Source organism: Corvus kubaryi, unplaced genomic scaffold (genome assembly GCF_017639235.1).
Source record: "Corvus kubaryi isolate FWS band 111438036 unplaced genomic scaffold, C.kubaryi_AGA036_p1.0 135, whole genome shotgun sequence".
Classification (NCBI taxonomy): Eukaryota; Metazoa; Chordata; class Aves; order Passeriformes; family Corvidae; genus Corvus; species Corvus kubaryi.
In genome coordinates, this window is record NW_024580669.1 from 5,008,154 (window position 1) to 5,025,599 (window position 17,446).

The 17,446-nt window shown below is 45.3% G+C and overlaps 1 protein-coding gene across 1 annotated transcript; it reads right to left on the bottom strand.

The window, feature by feature from the left end:
• Positions 1–2,748: 2,748 nt before the first annotated feature.
• Positions 2,749–11,858, bottom strand: PHYH (phytanoyl-CoA 2-hydroxylase). The gene is made up of 9 exons (XM_042053094.1): positions 11,710–11,858; positions 9,422–9,477; positions 9,195–9,305; positions 8,914–9,079; positions 8,215–8,296; positions 7,074–7,255; positions 6,125–6,274; positions 4,995–5,126; positions 2,749–3,776 (listed from the first exon to the last, which is right to left on the bottom strand). The coding sequence occupies exons 1-9, from the start codon at positions 11,806–11,808 to the stop codon at positions 3,723–3,725; spliced, it is 1,032 nt and encodes a 343-aa protein (XP_041909028.1). The 5' UTR covers positions 11,809–11,858; the 3' UTR covers positions 2,749–3,722.
• Positions 11,859–17,446: the final 5,588 nt, after the last annotated feature.

The window sequence follows — 17,446 nt, forward strand, 5'->3', positions numbered from 1 at the left end:
CCTTTGCCCATTTCTTCCAAACAGCCTGCATTTAAAAACCCCACAAAACAACAACAAACCCAGAAAACACCATCTTTGAATGCAGTGTTTTCTACTTATTCCTGGTATGAGCCAATCTGTTTGGCCATAAAAACACCCATTAACTTATTCACTGTCTCTTCGAAGTCTCAAACAGAAAAGTACAGACACTAAATTAAATTAAAAACTACAAGCTCCAGTGCACAAAACCCTGCTTGGTATAAGCCAAAAGGCTCATTGGATTGATGTGGTGAGCAGAGAAGGCACTCAGATGGGTGTTTTATAAACCATGTCCTCTTCTTGCAAATCCAGTTAGAGAAGAATTGAATAACAGGCTCTCCTACCTAAATACCTGCTGGCACAAGCTCATCCTACCTGGGTTGATTTGCACTGAAAAGATAGCAAAGAACGTGGATGAAATCAGTTTTGGCAGCCCAGAGGTGGGAATGGTGATGAGTAGAGCTGGAGGAGGAATTTGCAGAGCTCCTGGGCTGGTTTCCAGGGATGTGAAGGGGCTGTCTGTGGAGCAAGGGCGCTTCTCCAGTACAGGCAGGCAGCAAGAAGCCTTATCAGCAGAAGGCCAAAATTACTTGTGAGTTACAAGATAAGGTAGTGATTTAAGATTAGCACAAGGTCTGCAGCAGAAGCTGTTTTATATTTTGCATGTCCAAATTCAATTACTTCTTTCTCCAGCTGCTCTTGGATCATGTTCTTCACATGACTGTAGTAGCACTCTAAGCTGGCGAGGTGACAGCTGTGTGAGGACATTGGGCATCACTCACTGCCACTTTGATTACAAATGACTGCTGGAAAAGGATCTCCCGCATCCCAGATCCGCTTATAGAGTCAAATCTACTCTGAAAAAAATGTAACGAAGTTAATTAAACTTCCTTTTCCCCCCCCATTTCTCTTGCATAAAGACTTTGATCTACAGTACTAGAAGCCAAAGCCAGGATTCAAAATCCTTCCTTTGGCACCTCTCCAAGTGTCTTCACATCAAAGCGCTGAGTGTGCAAACGCTGTCAGCAAGGTCAGGAGTCAAGACTAAATCTGACATTTCTGAGCTGTTCGTCTGGAAAATAGCACATAAATTCTAACCAAAAGATCTTCTCCGTGTTTTTTGTCTTTTACCAAGCTCCAGGAACCCTTTGTTTTCAACACATGTGAAATGTCAAGGCAAAAAAATGAGTGTCTGAAACACTGGGGCTTCATGCAACTGCAGATGGCCGAATAATCAGCAAGGTGTCTAATTTTTACATGCTCCTTTTTTAAACTTGGGATACTGCTATAAAAAAAAAATAGTCCAAGGATGGCTAACATGGTTAACCTAAACTGCAGGAACATTAAGTTAGTTGGACAGAAAGTTTTAGATGTAATATCAATTTAGGAGCACACATGTACCTCCAACGTGAACCTGAACATCTACAGCAAACCAAACTATAAGAAACATATCCCACTAATCCAGGGCTAAACTAAAACACATTATTACCAAAATAACTTCAAATATTTTGCTTTTAATTTGATTCAATTCAAGCAACTTTTCTAATAGGATAAGTGCTGCTTCACAAAAACACACAGCAAACCAAGTATGTCAACAGCTTCTGCATTTCACTGTCTCTGAAGCTCTGCCTAATGGATCTAGAAGTTTATTTCTCAGTTATTGCTACAGAGGAGGTATCCAGCAGCACCACACACATCCATGCTGGGAGATTCCAGCTTCATCCAACTGTGTTCTGCCCAGCAGAGCAAGCACAGCCTGCCCCAGATGGCAGCTACCAAACAAGGTGTAGGGAGGAGTGAGGATGTTAAGTCTCTCATCAAGTGGGACAACCGCTGAGTTTAGATGATCTCTGAGGTCTTTGATGGGTTTTTTCTTCTGAAAGAGGGAATTTTAAGCCTAAATCCATAGGCAGAGGTACATAAATTTTTAAAAACAAAGCTAAACTTCCTTTTCTTTCTTAGCTATAGGAAGAGAAATTCAGTCTTGAAACTGGGAATGTGATACGTGTAGCTCTTCTCTTTGGCCACAGCTCCCTCTGCAGTCAAGCTAGCTTCACCAGTGATGCCACACAGGGAAGTCCCTCCATGAATCCTGTGCTGTGAACCAGACAGAATACACCAAGTTCTCACAAAAATCCCATGGAAAGCACCAGCTAGGCTGTGAGCCAGAGCTCAGCAAAGTCAGCAGAGGGATCTCTAACTCACTGGAAATCATTCACTTGGGCCCATGCTCTCCACAGGAGCTGCATCAGTGCCAGGGTTACAGAGGGCATGGAAGATTTGCAGGAACCAAAACACCCGAAATCACTGGGTGATTGCAGGGCTGGGGATCTGTTCTAAGCGACCCCTTATCAGCCTTCTTGGTGTTGTGGTCAAACCCGAGGCTGCTGCGAGGACGTCTGTCTCCAGGTGGGAACCACAGCCCAGACACCACTCCAGCACCAATGGTGTAGGACCAATAAATTGTGCCCAAACCTCACCTTGTTTAAAAAACAAACGAGCAAACAAGAAAACCTAGAGATGCTGCAGGAGGAGGGAGAATCACAAAACAGGGCAGAAGGTGCCACAAGAGCCCATCGGTGCAGCCTTTGGTCCTGTTTTGACACCTTTTTTGGGTGGATGGGGTGGGAGTGGAAACAAGCTGAGGGTGGATGCTTTGCTCTGGGGTGTTCAGTATCACCCCCACCGCCAGTTTCTGAGCAGCAGAAATGACACAACACAGCCCTCAAGTGCAGTTTTGCTCTGATTTATTCTTTATTTCAAAAAATAGATTCTGAAGGCAAGAGAATCTTTCAGAAAGCAAGGAAAAACATTGTGAAAGGCAGGAGGATCATTTCAGTGTGCCTCACTCCACCCTGCCACCCCTGCATCCCGAGAAGCATCCAAACACCTCCTTCACATGGCTGCAGCAAAAGGCACCTTTCCCCAGACCTGCCAGACTCAAAGGATTCCCTCACTTCACACAGCCTTGGATCAGTTGTGCAAGGCCAGTGGGAGGCTGCTTTGTTGGCCCAGTAGCTCCCAACGCTGTCAGACTCGTATTTCACCTGTGCCAGAGCTGCTTGGTCAGGTACAGTGCCACACCAAGCCATGATTGAGGAACTCAACCAGCAATCATATTCCTGTCCATAAATCCCATTTTTCTCTGTGAGTGGTTTCTGCTTTCTCTTTATCCACTTCCTTACACTGTTGATTCTGCTGGTGCCAACACCCACCTCTTCATCAGCTACACTAGTAAGACCCCATGTCACTGATTTTTTTTTTTTTTTTTTTGCATAGGAAAGGAAGTTGGAAATGCTGAAAATTCTTGCATAAGATCTTTATATATATATATATATATATATATATAAGATATAGCATCATTCTAAAGGCGTGTCATGTTAGAAACTTTTAAGAAACAAGAATGAAAACACCAAGAAAATCAAGGTGTTCTTTCAAGATCTTGATTCTTCGATTGTCTAAGACATCCACAGCAAATCTGTTTTTCTAGGTTATGTTTCCTTTTGCACATCAGCTGTCCAACCTCAGTGCAATTACTCTGAATTAGCATCAAACAATTTTGCAATGCAGCATTTGGCTAAGTTACCATTACAGAGGTCAACAAAACACAAGGAATTCTGCCTGCCCAGGCAGGGTCTGTGTTCTTCCCTCAGAGGAGCTCATTCTCAGGCCTATGTTTTCCATTCTGCTCTTCACAGGGTCTTCTACAAATTAATTCTTTCCCCTTGCACAAGCCGTGCTCGGAAGTTCCAAATATCCTTCAAAACAAAAATGAGACAAAGGAAAAAAGCGCCTTGAGGGCCAGAAAAAACAGTGACCAGGATTCCAGTTTACAGAGATGGAAATAGAGGACTACTTAGTTCTTATCATCTTGTGAAGGTGAAATAAGAGCTGAGCACTCCTCTGGGAGAAAACTCCAACTCTGCTAAAAAAAATTAAAGCTACACAAAAGCACAGAGACTTCTCTGGGGTTTGTATGGACAACTTCATTTCCACTCAGGAGAAGGAGGGAGCCTCACTACACATCCCTTTGGATTTCACCTAAATAACCCCAGAACTGAAAGCCAAGCAAGCTGTGACTCTACACACATACAAGATCAGCTTGCAAAACACAGCTGGGCATCCCACCACACCCAGGCACACTGGGGGGAAACGAAGCAGAACAACACAAAAACGCCAAGGATGAAAAAGAAAGTCCTCCCCTCCAGAAAGCCCCAGATATTGTAAAACATGTACATTTCAATAGAAAATTGCTGCCTGTTACATCTAGATGTTACTGCCTTGATACTGGCTGTGCACAAGCTTGGGAACTGCTGCAGATAAAGACATTCAGAACATTTTCACCCCAGTAACAAGGTTTATTTTTCTTTCAGTGGCTGAATCCCTTAAGAATTTACATTTGCTTTCTATTTTACTCAGTGGTCTCAGTTATTCAGCAAGACTCTGTTAGTCACTTTTTTTTTTTTTTGAGGCAGATGTGTATCACTGCTGACAAACCTGCTGTAGCCTCAAGTCTAAACAACTGATGTGGATTTAACCAAAAAAATTCCATTTGTTACTGCAATCAGATGTGGCTACTTGTTTTAAAAGGAAAATCCACCCACCATTAGGAGGGGAAACTAAGAACGGTGGACATACAAACTCGACAAGAACTGAATTTGTTCCAACTTCTTACACTTGAATTTGGGACAAATGACCACATCTTTTTATTTACAAGCAGATTTTCAGGAGGGACTTCTGGAGCTTAAGGAATATGAAGAGGCTGCCAGAGAGCAAGGCATTATGAGGAAAAAGGCCACAAAAAAGCCTGCCAGTCATCCTCTGAACATCAGGTCTTTTATCCTGCCAAGCACCTCTGCTTGGTACAGCCTGATCTGCCAAACTGGGCATAGCAAAGAGCACCAATCTGCCACACTAGAGACTTGGGAAAGGGAACTGACCTGATTTCTAACAAAGGGCACTCAGCCAGGTCTCACCTTGAGCTCCACAGAAGTTGCATTGTATTTCTTGAGAACCATTTCCTCCAGCTCCTTCTCCAGGTGCTCCTGAGTCGTGTTCTTGACATCAATGTAGTGACACTCTGAGCTGGCAAAGTGGCAGCTGATGCTCTGTGTGAGGAAACTGGGCATCACTCACTGTCACATCGACAACAAACAACTGCTGGGAAAAAACCTCGTGCATTCCAAATTGGGGACACACCACTCCTTCCTTACAGATCATGTCAGCAAATTCCTTCCTCCTTTCCAAGAGCTCTGGAGAGTGTCCCCTTGGAGAAATACTCTTGCTGCTGACATGCTCTTCTTCCTTCCCTTCTCTCCCTCACTCCCTCAGTATGAGCTGTACTACTTGTTCTCAGAATATCAGCAACTGGAGTGGAAATAGGGAAAGTCAGGGCTGGAGCAGACTTGTGTGTTCATTAAGTTCCTGTATCCAGAGGGTCACAGCAGCCCACTTATTCTGAATCCACCAATAAAATACCACAGTGGCTGAAAGAACAGGCCACACAATAGGCAAACCAAAATAAAAACAGAGCAGCCCGTGTTGGCAGTGCCTGGATGAAAACCTTCTGAGACAGGACCAGGCCTCCAAAGGCCTCCAAACTGCCTGTTTCAGTTAAATAATCATGACATGTAAACAAATCTTTTATAGAAAAATGGGTTGTGCAATCATATACATAAATATTATTTACTGAATGATTGAGACTCCTGTTATCCAGAGATGGGACACCAAGAAGACAGGGAAGAAAGTTAGAGAAGGTCCTGATATCTGAGACAGCTGAAAGGGAACTATTGGAAAAACAAGTACAACCAGCCAGGCTTTGAACATAGATTCAACATCTGATTTCTACTCCTGTTCTGTTTTTCTCATGGAGCTGCACAGCATGCTCTTCTCGCAGAAAACAGATGTTTAAAAATAAAATAATAAAAAACCAAGAGACTGCAGAAGTACATTAGGAAGATAAAAACTCATTAAAGCATTCATCCATGTATTAATAAACTTGGAAAGGATTCAAAGGGAGTGGGGGATAAAAATAGAAAAGGGATAGTTTTGGTTTTTTTTTTTAAATCAAGAATATAAAAAACTATATCAAGAGATGTTTTCCTACTTTTCGGAAACCTGATGTCCTGTTTATCCCAGAGCCATGAATGAGCAGGGGATGGAAGAACACTGTGTCTCCCTTCTCCATGACTAGGTGAACCTTGGGAATCTTCTCATCCTCATCAAGAAGCCCATGGAAAAGTTTGTTGGTTTTACCCTAGGAAAGAAAAAGGCTGAATTGAAATCACTCGGCTAAAATTAGAACAAGTGCTGATTCTCAGTGCACAGTAGGGCAGTAGGGACAGCTACGGATCTGCTTTCCTCTGGAGAGAGGATTCCATATGCCAAGCTAAAAGTCTGACTATTGCCTACTAGTGAGTCTACTTCAAGCCTGAGGTACAGAAAAATGATACTTCCTGTATTTTCTGCACCTGGATTTGGACAATTAGGAACATTTCTCAGCTGGAGAGAACTGAGAAGAGCACTGGGGAATCCCACAAGGGTGGCCTGATTCAACTGCTGGAGTCCAGCCTTCTGCTCCCAATATAACCATCGCCAGTGACAGTCCAGGCCATGAAACACCCACCCTGAAGAGGAAGATACCACTGGGTATTTTATTCCATCCAGTTGTTTACTGTCAGATTTCTCCTCTTTGGGACAGTACACATGCTACCAGCCAGGAACAAGTTGACAGGAGGAGACAGAGCCCTCAGACTTGGCAAGGGCAGTGGAAAACCATGGCATGTGTTTATGCTGTCATGCCACGATGTGCTGGACATTTTCTAGGTGAAGGTGGGAACAGAGGCAAACCAACCCACATCACATGGAGCGAGGTCACCCAAGAAACTCTCTCCCCAAATCAATGTCAGTATTTGCATAAACAGAAAAAAAAAAAAAAAAAAATCACTGAAAACCTCAGCTTTGACCTGCACATCCTCCCCCCAACAGTGAGTCCTTCCCAGCCAAAATACATCCCCTTCTTGCATGCCCTTCCCAAGCCCTCCAAGACACTCTACCTCCCACACCGGATAACCATGAGGCTTTAGGGTTGTCTTGTGTGTCCCTGGCTGCACGACCAGGCAGCCGTTGTCCTCGTGAGCCCTCTCCATGGCGGTCCAGGCGCACACGATGCGGGACGCAGGCCGGAACGGGAAATAGTGCAGGTCCTGATGCATGGGGTGCAGGAAAGTCTGTTTGTCTGCAACACAGGTTCAGAAACCTTCAGCCTCACCAAACGTGACACAGCCTTCTCCTTCCTGGAAACCACTGGAGCATCCTAAGGAGCTGCTGCTTCCCACTGGAGATACTCGATGTAGTCAGTGCCTGTTCCAGCCCAGCCATGGAAGCCAAGCAGGTGAGCTGCCACCCCACCCCAAAATGGACCACGGTGGTGGCTCTTGGGTCACAGAGTGAAAGCCAGGAGGCTGCTTAGCTCTGTGACCCCTCAGAAGGCTCCATTTGCTGGCCTTCAGCACAAACCCCTCGTTTTCACCATTAATTTTGGATGCTCCCCAGTTTTGAGAACTTTATCCAGCACGGTGTTGCACAAACCCCCCCCAGCTCAAAGACCTTCCAACAGCTGTGCTGTCTGCAGGCACTGATGTACTGCTGTGATGCAAGCCGAATCAACCCTGTCTGTGCTGCACCCAACTCATATTTATTTAGCTTTCTCTTTAAAAAAAGAAAAAAAAATCTCAATTTATGGACTGCAGCCTCCACAGACAGTCTCTACCTTAGAGGCTCTCTTCCACAAAGTCCAAACAAAAATAAATATTCTTGAAGTTCTGTTTATTTCTTTTCCCCCCATGGAAATGGAAACATCCTCCACACCAAAACAGCCTTTTATATATGATTTATATACTTAATTTTGCCATTGATTTTGCTCCTTAAATAGATACAGTTAGGATATTGCCACTTGCTTTGTTTGCCATACTATTTAGACTTTTTGCAGCTTCAAAAACTCTCCTGAGTTTTCTCATGTTATCTCATTAAGCCAAGGTAAAAAGAAAACAAACTATCACCAAAATGGCTTTGCAAATTTTCAGTGTTATTTGGGTTTGATTTTTTTTGTTTTTGCAGCTTTTCTAAAATACTAAGTTCAAATCTGGCATACACAAAATAATTTATCTATTTTTGTCTAGTCCAAGTTTTCCTTACCAGAATCTGGAAGTTTATTTATCAGCATGGTGTGCATTGCCATGATGTTTGGCCCTGTGAAGCACTCAACGTATTTGAGTACCTACAGGGAAGAAAACATCAGGAAAAAAGAATTAGGAACATGAAAAACAAGAGGAAACACTGCTGAGGAAGCACTGGGAGCTGGATGTTTGGCAGAGGACAAGAGTACAGGAGGAGGAGGTCGGGGAGGATGGAGGGATGCAGGACAGGAGGCACGACCTGGCATGGCACACAAATGGGCATGATGGGAGGAGGCCAAGAGGGAAGATGGTGCTGCAGGCTGCTGGGGTGGGTGGAAGAGATGGGGAGAGTACTCCCACAGAGCTATGGCCATCTGCCACAAGATGAACACTGACTGCAAGGCTGGACCTGCCCAGGGAGAGACGTCTGCCTGGATAAAACACATTCAGAACATGTTGCTGATCTGTCCCTCTAGCCTGGCATGGTTTGGCCAAGTCACATTCCTGACTGGCTCCACACCAGGGAAAGAGCAGCACTGCTTTAAGTCTTCTGCCCTGACTTCCACCTATCCCATGTTCATGCAGAACACTCTTAAAAGATGGCTTGATCTTCCTTCCTTACTTGTGTGCTTATGGGAGTGACCTGCAGGATCAGATACATTCACACAGGCTCTTCCACCACCTCCCCCCTTTCTGATGGGTTTTTACTTTGTTTTACCTCTGGCAGAGTGCAGTATCTGAACAGCTCTTCATCTTCCTGGAAGTCCTGCACTTTATTAACCACTTTTTCAGAGTGACCAAACTGGGATTTCAGGGACTCATCTTTCATAATCATAAGTCCTGGTGGCTTCACCTCTCTTTTACAGATCCTCGTGAACTCCTTGCTGCAAAGAGGGAATATCCACGTTGGGAGAATCCAGTGATCTCCAGCTTCCCAGAGCTCCCTTGGGATGCTGCTGCACACAGGCCCCCCCAGCACCTCAGGCAAGTGCCCTGTACCTGAAGCGCTCGATGTCCTCGTCAGACACGAGCTTCTTGATGAGCAGGTACCCATTGTCCTCATAGAACTGCCTCTGCTCTGTGGTCAGGAGATTGTTGTCCAGGGTGTAGCTGGGACACAGAGAGACACATTAACGGTGTCTAGTGGTCAACACATGTGCTAGGGGGAAGAATTGAGCTCTGAAGGTAGCTTTGCTTTTATCTCTACCAAGGAAGATGGAGCTTACCAAAACCTCCCTGAATGAGGAACAACACTGAGTTGGGCTGAAGTAGGAACACTTATCTGGGATGGGAATTAAGGAATACACAATCAAGCAAAGTAGATTAGAACATTCTCTACAGGCATGAGTCCTCGATCCTACAGTGCTGATCATCCTCAAGGCAGGTGCTGTGCTGGACACTCAATCCATGTTCTTGTTCATTTTACTTCTAAAAAAATAAATAATGAAAAATATTCTAAAAATGAAAAAAAACTCTAAAACAATACAGCAATAGGAGTAAACCTGAGGCTTCACTCCCATGTGGTGGTGCAAACTCTCACATTCTCTCCAGTTGCGGCAGAGATCAGGTCCTTCCCAAATGACAGGGATTGCAGGAACAGACGAGAGCTTTGGGCTTGTCTTCCAATTCATCTCAACAGGTTTAAAAAAACGTTTTTCTCTTATGCAGAGACACATTCTCATCAACAGGGCAATTGAATCCCACTTGCTAAAGAAGCCTCACAAGCATTTGGTGCATGGTATTGAAGTGTCATCCATGACAAAAAAAAGCATTTTCATGCTGATCTTCTGGTCTGCACATGCATGTTTGCTTCAGGGTTTTATGAAAACCACTGACTTTACTGCTCATAAAACCACGAATGCTTCGGGAATGAGAAATAGGTCTCATCACAGCAGTTGTGTCTGTGGTCCCCACACCAGGAAGCTTAAACATTATCTTGTCAAGAGTCACATATGGTGGGAGAAGAGCAACGACACATGCAAAAATGTGTGGCAAAAATGATGAGCCAGAGGGAGGAAAAGGTGCTGGGAAAGAATGGAAGACAGAGAGAAGGAGGAGAACATGGGGAAACTGGCTGGCAAGTGCCACAGCAAATCCCAGAGCAAGGAATCCCCCAACTGAGGGCACTAGTGCTCCACACACCACCTTTCAGGCCCAATTTCAGTGAAAACGGGACTCCTGACTATTTAGGCTCCTAAACATTCACAGACAGCTGACGGAGACACAGGCACCGGCTGGACCCCAGCTGTGAGACCCTCCGCAGCACCTCCACCTCCCCCACTGGGGAACAGCAGACAAGGCCACCCAGTGCTGGACTCCATCTTGGCACCTTCCTCCCAGGCTCTGTAATGCCTCCTCCTCTGTTTTTTCTCTTGACACTTTGCAACACTCAGAGGACAAGTCTGGGTTGCTTGGACAACTGAAACCAAGACGCACAGAGATTAAAACAAAACCAGTTAACTGATGTATCATTTGATGTATCAAATAAATCTATTCTTATTAGATTCTGTCATTTACTTTATTCACACACCTTTCTTGCTCCAGCCCAGCTTAGTTGTGCTTCTGTCCAAAGCTATTTGCATCATGACCCAGATTTAAAAACAAACAGGTTGTGCAGCACCTATCCCTACTTCCTGTATCCTTACAACCAGGGTGTTTTTCCTATCATTTATTCCTAATTTTGTGTTCCTACTTGTGTTATGGCAGTCTGAGTCAACAACTATCCATCTGCCTTCATATTTTTAATCGATTTGAGGACTCCTACATCCTGTTTGATCACATCTTCTATTTATTATAATTCAGAGGTAACTTGTCAGATCCTGCTCTGTGAAACAGCAGCTTTTTTTTTTAAAGCAACACATGACAGCAGTTTTAAAAATATTCTCAGCAAGCAGTCTCCACTAAACTTTTGGAACCATGGGACACATCAATGCAAAAACTTCTTTCTACCCAGGTTTCCTTTGCCTGATGTTGGCAGCCTCCAACATTTCTACCTCAGTTCCCATTCACAAACCAAACCTTGATGTTTTTCCTGCTGCTGCTCTACCAGTCGAGTCTGTACCTTTCAACGAAGTCTGTGACTTGCCGTGCAGTTTTTAAGTCATGTAATTTGTCGCCCCCAACCCCTTGAATCTCTAGAAGGACAACTGACTGCAGGAAAGCCCCTGGCTCAGCGCTAGGGGGTCTGTGCTGGGGCGCTGCCAAGAGGCACATCCCAGCTCTTCACAGGTTGTGGGGCTGAAGCTCAGGGAGAGGTTTTTGGGGTAAGTCGGGTGCTGACCCCAAAATCCCAGTCGGGGCTGCCACGGAAGTGCTGCCCTCGGCACCAGGACACATGACAGGACTCATCCTGTGTGTCCTTCCCAGGCCGGTGTCCCTGTAGGACAAACCACGGACCCACAAGGGCGCGGGCAGCGAGGGGCAAAGCGCGCCGGGCTGAGGGAAGCAGAGCCTCGACCCACGGGGGCCAACGTGCTGCTGCCGCCCCTTCCCGATCCCACACCAGAAAGGATACAGGAGCCGGGGCTGCTCCCAGCCGCGGCGAGAGGTGCCGCAGGATGGTGTCCAGCCGGGCCGCCGAGCGCTCCCCCAGCCTCTCCCCCAGCCGCTCCATGGCGCCCGGGCGGCCTCAGCGCTGACCCGGCCTGGGCGGAGCCGGGACCGCCGCATGCTCAGAGCCCGAGCGCCCTCAGAGCCCCGGGCCAGCCGGGAGCCGTGGGACGGCGGTGGGAAGGGCCTGAGGGAAGCCAGGGCGGACCCAAGCGCCTTCAGAGCCGGATCCAGCCGGGAGCCGCGGTCCGGCGGGTGGGCAGGGCGTGAGGAGGCCGTGACGGGCCCCAGCGCCCTCCGAGAGCCGGGAGGCGCAGGCCGGCAGCAGCTCCGGTGGGAAGGGCCTGAGGGAGGCCAGGCCTGGCGTGCGGAGAGCTCGGAATTCTCCGACCAGAATTCTTTATGCTCGTCGTCCCGCTTCCCTTCTTTCCCCGTTCTCTGCCAGCAGTGACTGCGGATTTAATCAGCCTCCTGTGGAGAGCAGCGCTTGGCACAGAGCACGGCTGAGGCCGGCATGGATCGATGCCTTATCTCATGTCTCTGGGGAGACCATCAGGGTTCGCCTCATCCCTCCATGAATCTGTTTGGAGAGATTTTTGCGGCCCTAGTGTGAAAACAGATCTAACACCTGCCAGGCTGTCCATAAAACCCTCGTTCAAGAGCAATCCGGGCCCTGCTCCCAAACAGGCACCATCAAATCTCCTGTAGCTCCAGGCAGTCTCATGATGACAGGATGTGCACCAAAACTCTGCTTACATCTACTTTAGGATGAACTCCCATTATGCAACAGGCTTTGCTGGAATCCAGTGTGACGTGTTGGTGGATCAAAAACTTAGCTGTCAATACAATAAGCTTCATGTCAGTGCCGCAGATGAACAGAAGCCTAGACATGGGTAGGAAGGGCTCCTGTAGGTAACCTGTATCCTGGAAGCTGGTTCTCTTTAAAACTCAGTGGCAAAACTCCCAGTGATTTAAGTAAACCATGGCAGGTTTACAAACTGGTTTGGTCTGTAGTGCAGTTGTGTTTATGGCTCTTACATGCTTGGTGGAGTCACTCCCTTCAGGGGCGTAACAAAACAGGCTGTTCACAGAAGTGGGACAAACAAGGTCAGGAACCCAGGAAAAAACCCTCTCTAAACGATTTTGTGTAGTCACAGAGGCGAGAGTACAGGCACTGTGAAGGTACAGCAGCAGCAGCAGCAGTGACAGCACCCAGCCCTTCAGTGCCAGCAAAATTAGACCTTTGACTCCTGAGTCATAGGTAAACAGAAAGTAAAAGTCCCTCAAATCAAGTTTGAGTGAGGGGGAACAGAATGGAAAAAAAAAAAAAAAGCAGCAACTAGAGTAATAGCTTTATTATTGAACTCCTAATTATAACTGCATTGAAAGGCCTATATATAACTCAGATCTATTGCTTTCACAATCCAAACTGAAACAGGAACCTCAATAAATCTCATCTGTTTCAAACTTTAGGTAAAAGCCCCATCAAAAAGATGAAGCAAAGCAATACTACTCATGCCTATTCTGGCATGGAGCTGTTTGCAATGTAGATATTTCTTCCACAGGTATGTGTTTGACAGCATCTTATGCAAAGGTGTCTTTCATACCTGGAAAAAATGAACAAAAAGTAGTGATTTGGCTGTACTGATGAAAGAGTTTGAGAACTAAGATGCTTTTATACATACATAATACATGCTTACATAAATATATAGAATCATAGAACACTCTGAGTTGGAAGGGACCCACAAGAACCATCAGTCAGCTCCTGACCCTGCACAAGACAAGCCCAGGAATCCCACCCTGTGCCTGAGAGTGTTGTCCAAAGGCTCCTTGAACTCTATCAGCCTTGGTGCTGTGTCCACTTCCCTGGGAAGCCTGTTCCAGTGCCCAGCCATCCTCTGGATGAAGAACCTTTTCCTGATACATGCGTTTTTAAACAAGAAGAGCCTCAAAAAAACTCTAATATCTCTGTGCATTAAATACAATTATTCCTTTTTACTTACAGCCTCTCTGGCAATCTCGATACGAGTAACTCCCATGTCACAGGACCACCCTATTGTGTTCCATGACACCCCAAAGAATTCAGGACACCTCGTCCACCTTGGCAGTGGGTGGCTGAAGTCACTGCCCTGTATTTATACCTTCCTGCTCATGGATGAAACTTTAACAAAAGAGCATTCTCTGGCTTTGCTGGCCCGAGACACGGGGGCTGCTTGTGGTGTAGCCGCACCCCCTAGGACTAGAAGTGTGTGGACACATGAAAAAAACCCCATCCTTTGCATCTAAACAGTCCAGAGTAAATAATTTTCAAGTCCACTGATAAGCATCACTGAAATACAGGCTGAATCTCATGAACCCAGGAAAAGAAACAAGGGAGAAATTTTCTTTGTTAAGGAAACTGATGGTGGCATTAATCATTGTATTAAAATGGATGGCATTTAAGAGAGGCTGTGTCTTCGCAAAGTACTTTTACAGCTATGTCTGTCAGTTTCCTGAATTTTATAGAACATTTTTATACAGATGGTTTGCATTTGGCTTTTCGTTTTAATGTTTTCTGTTCATTAAATCACAAAACTAATAAAAACTAAACGATTGAGATTCCTCCAGCAGCATAGGAACGTTCCTAATGCACAGTGTTATAATTTAATAAGCATCTCAATTGACTATTAAAATCCACATTATGATCGGAACTGTAATTCCAAAGATGAGGTCTTCTGAAAGCTTAATTTACTGTGGTGGGAAGTGGCAGCTGCTCCAACTCAGCAAAATTAGCTTTTTTAACTGAGGTGCCAGGGAAAACAGATGTTGATGAGACAATAACAAGAACAACAAAATCCACCACCAATGCACAGGTTCATTTCTCATCACCAGAAGAGTCAAGAAGGGCTTCTATGGATACATAGAAGGAAAAAGGAGGGAAAGGGAGATACGGATTCAACAGAGAACAAAATCAGGGGCATAGTGACAAAGGTCATGGAGAAGGCCAAGGGTCTCAATGACTTCTCTGCTTTGGGCTTTACTTTAGTTCCTGGCCTCTGCTGAATTCCAAGCTTTGGGCAACCCCTGTCCTAAGGAGGAGCTACTGCCAGGCTTCTCTCCAGCTGTCCCAAACTTCTGTGCTGGGGGTGCCCACCCACTCCTTATAGACACAGATCCCTTTGGAAGTTCCAGAGACAGCTGGATCCACCAGTGCTCTGAGCAGAGAGCATAAAAACTCCCAATCATAGTAGGCTCTTGCAGTGCCAGCCAGCCTCAGCAGCCAGCGAGCCAGGAAGAAGTCTCCTTCATGGAGATGTTCCTATTGATGTCCACAGCTCCCTGAAGGGATCCTATTCTCCCTCATGACCACCCAGCCGGAAAAAAAAACCTACCAAAAGGCTGAACAAGAGGGTATTTTGTTACCTTTCCCCTTTTCAAGCACCAGTCACAGGGGTTGAAATCACATCCCATAGTCAGGATGCAGATGTGAACCCGGGTGACTCTTCCCAACTGTTCACCCGACTTTCATTGAAAAATCACTGAGGCAGTAAATATCAGCCACTGTGCCCATCCACTCCCCCATGGTCACTCAGGTTTGCTGCCCTCACTGTAGCTGTCACATTAATTTTCATTATTTCCTAGTTAGAAAAGGTTCAGTCCTGAATTTAGAGCAAAACATGAAATCAAAATAATACCTAACAAAAAGGACCGAACTGTTCTGGCTTTATATACCGCCACAGATTTTATTTTTCCCTGATGCAGCGGAGGAAAGCAAAAGACTGAGAAAAACAACAGGTTAAAGAGCAAGAACTTGTTACAAACTTTCCAAGAATATATGCTACTTATCAAATGTATTGATTAGGCTAGAGAATATTCCAGTTATTAAATTCTTTCTTTTTAAAGAAATATTTTTTTTTCTCCACTCTTTTCTCAACTTGGAGTTTTACAGGCAGGGACAGGAGCTGGTGCACGCAGAGGTTCTTGTGTATGCAAAGTACATTATGTTTGTATAAATGACTGGATATGGCTACTAAAAACAACTGTTCACTGTTGCTTTCTCGCAGCTTTTTGACACCAGCATCTCAAAAAACCCTTCATTTAAGAGGAATCTATAAGCGTCTTGCTTAAAGATGAAGGATTTAGGACTTGCCAGTCCCTTACAACATATCCTCCTACAGCTCACTGTGATCTACAATCTCTGATTTAGCAAAACAAATCATAAAACTTCGTAAACAAAGGTGATGCTCACAGAGGACTTCCCAATTCATTACCCACTCAGCGGCGCACCAGGAAGCCCTTTGGGATGTAAATTCCAGCCATCAGGAAGCATCAGGAGAGGCTTTGAAGGCAGTTCACCCGAGGGGTTTTCCTTGTAGCTGCCTCCAGCGGCCGCGACAGGAAATCTTCCTCCGAAAATCCAGAGATAAGCAGCCTCCTTCAGACACCCTCCCTTGGAGATGAACCTTCTGCCATTCAGGGCACGTCTAGGGAAGGACCAGTGTTGGCTTCACACCTGGCTGATGAACCAATTATCATAACAAGTGAAAAAACGCAACAGCATCGACCGACCAGGACCTTCTTCTGCCGGAGGGGCACTGACACACATCTAGGGCCAGTTTCAAATACAGCAGGTCTTTGTAACAAGCACTTCCATGCAGAAGAAGTACTCATCTGTTCTGCACCCATTTGATCCACTTAGGGTTTTTTAAAACTAAAATAACCTATATAAATACAGTCTTGCTCACGACCACAGAGAAAATGAACAGAATAAACATCACAAAACAGCAGGGGGAAAAAAAAGAATTAAATCAGTATTTTTTGCACAACTGGTTTTTGTTACTTTATTTTCAGAACTGCCATGAAAAAACTAACACTTTTTTTTTACCTCAAAGCAGAAAAAAACTTGGTTACTGCTTTGAGGTTTTGTGGTGAACCCACAACTCTCAGAACTTCTTTTCCAGGAAAAGGAGAATGAGGGCCTGTGTGGTTTAAGCTACTCACAAGGGGGGAATTAAAAAAAAAAAAATTCTATCTTTGCAAAAGGTGTCTGCTGAGAACCTTACTGAGTGGAAAAAAGATGAGCCAAGTTTTGCCAGAGATGCCACTAGGAGGAAGACTGGAATTTTAAACCTTGCATGATGCACAAGACTGGAGATGAACCAGTGACTCATTTTTCATAAACAGAAGCCTTTGTATTTCTTGCCACAGTAACGACTATCCAAGATTTTCTTCCTGCTGGTCTGAATATCAAGGAACGAATTCCAGAACCTGGGAGAAGCTTCACGAGTTTGTTCAGTGCCGTTCAGGACGGCAGGGAGTGTCTAGGCAGAGCAGGGTCAGCGCTTAGGCTGCTGCAAGGAGCAGCTCCCCATGCTGGTTGGGAAGAGCGGGGCTCCAGCATCCCTTCCACGAGCCCTGGTCTTGCTGACAGCAGGCACAGGAACACTTGCAGAGGAAACAATTCAAAATGTTGCATACTTGGTGCTGGTAAGTAAAATAAACAAATCAAGTGGGTAACACACTTGGAGATAACCTACTTGCCCTCAGCTTTACTCAAGGTTACCACTGGACATCACAGCTTGGAGAACTGATTAAAGGAGTGATCACAATTATCAACATAATCACACATGCAATAAAACGTAAAAAAAAATTAGGATTTCTCCTCTTTCCAGTGAATAATTCAGCTAGGAATCAAAAAAGTTGATGCACTTATACAAGAGCAA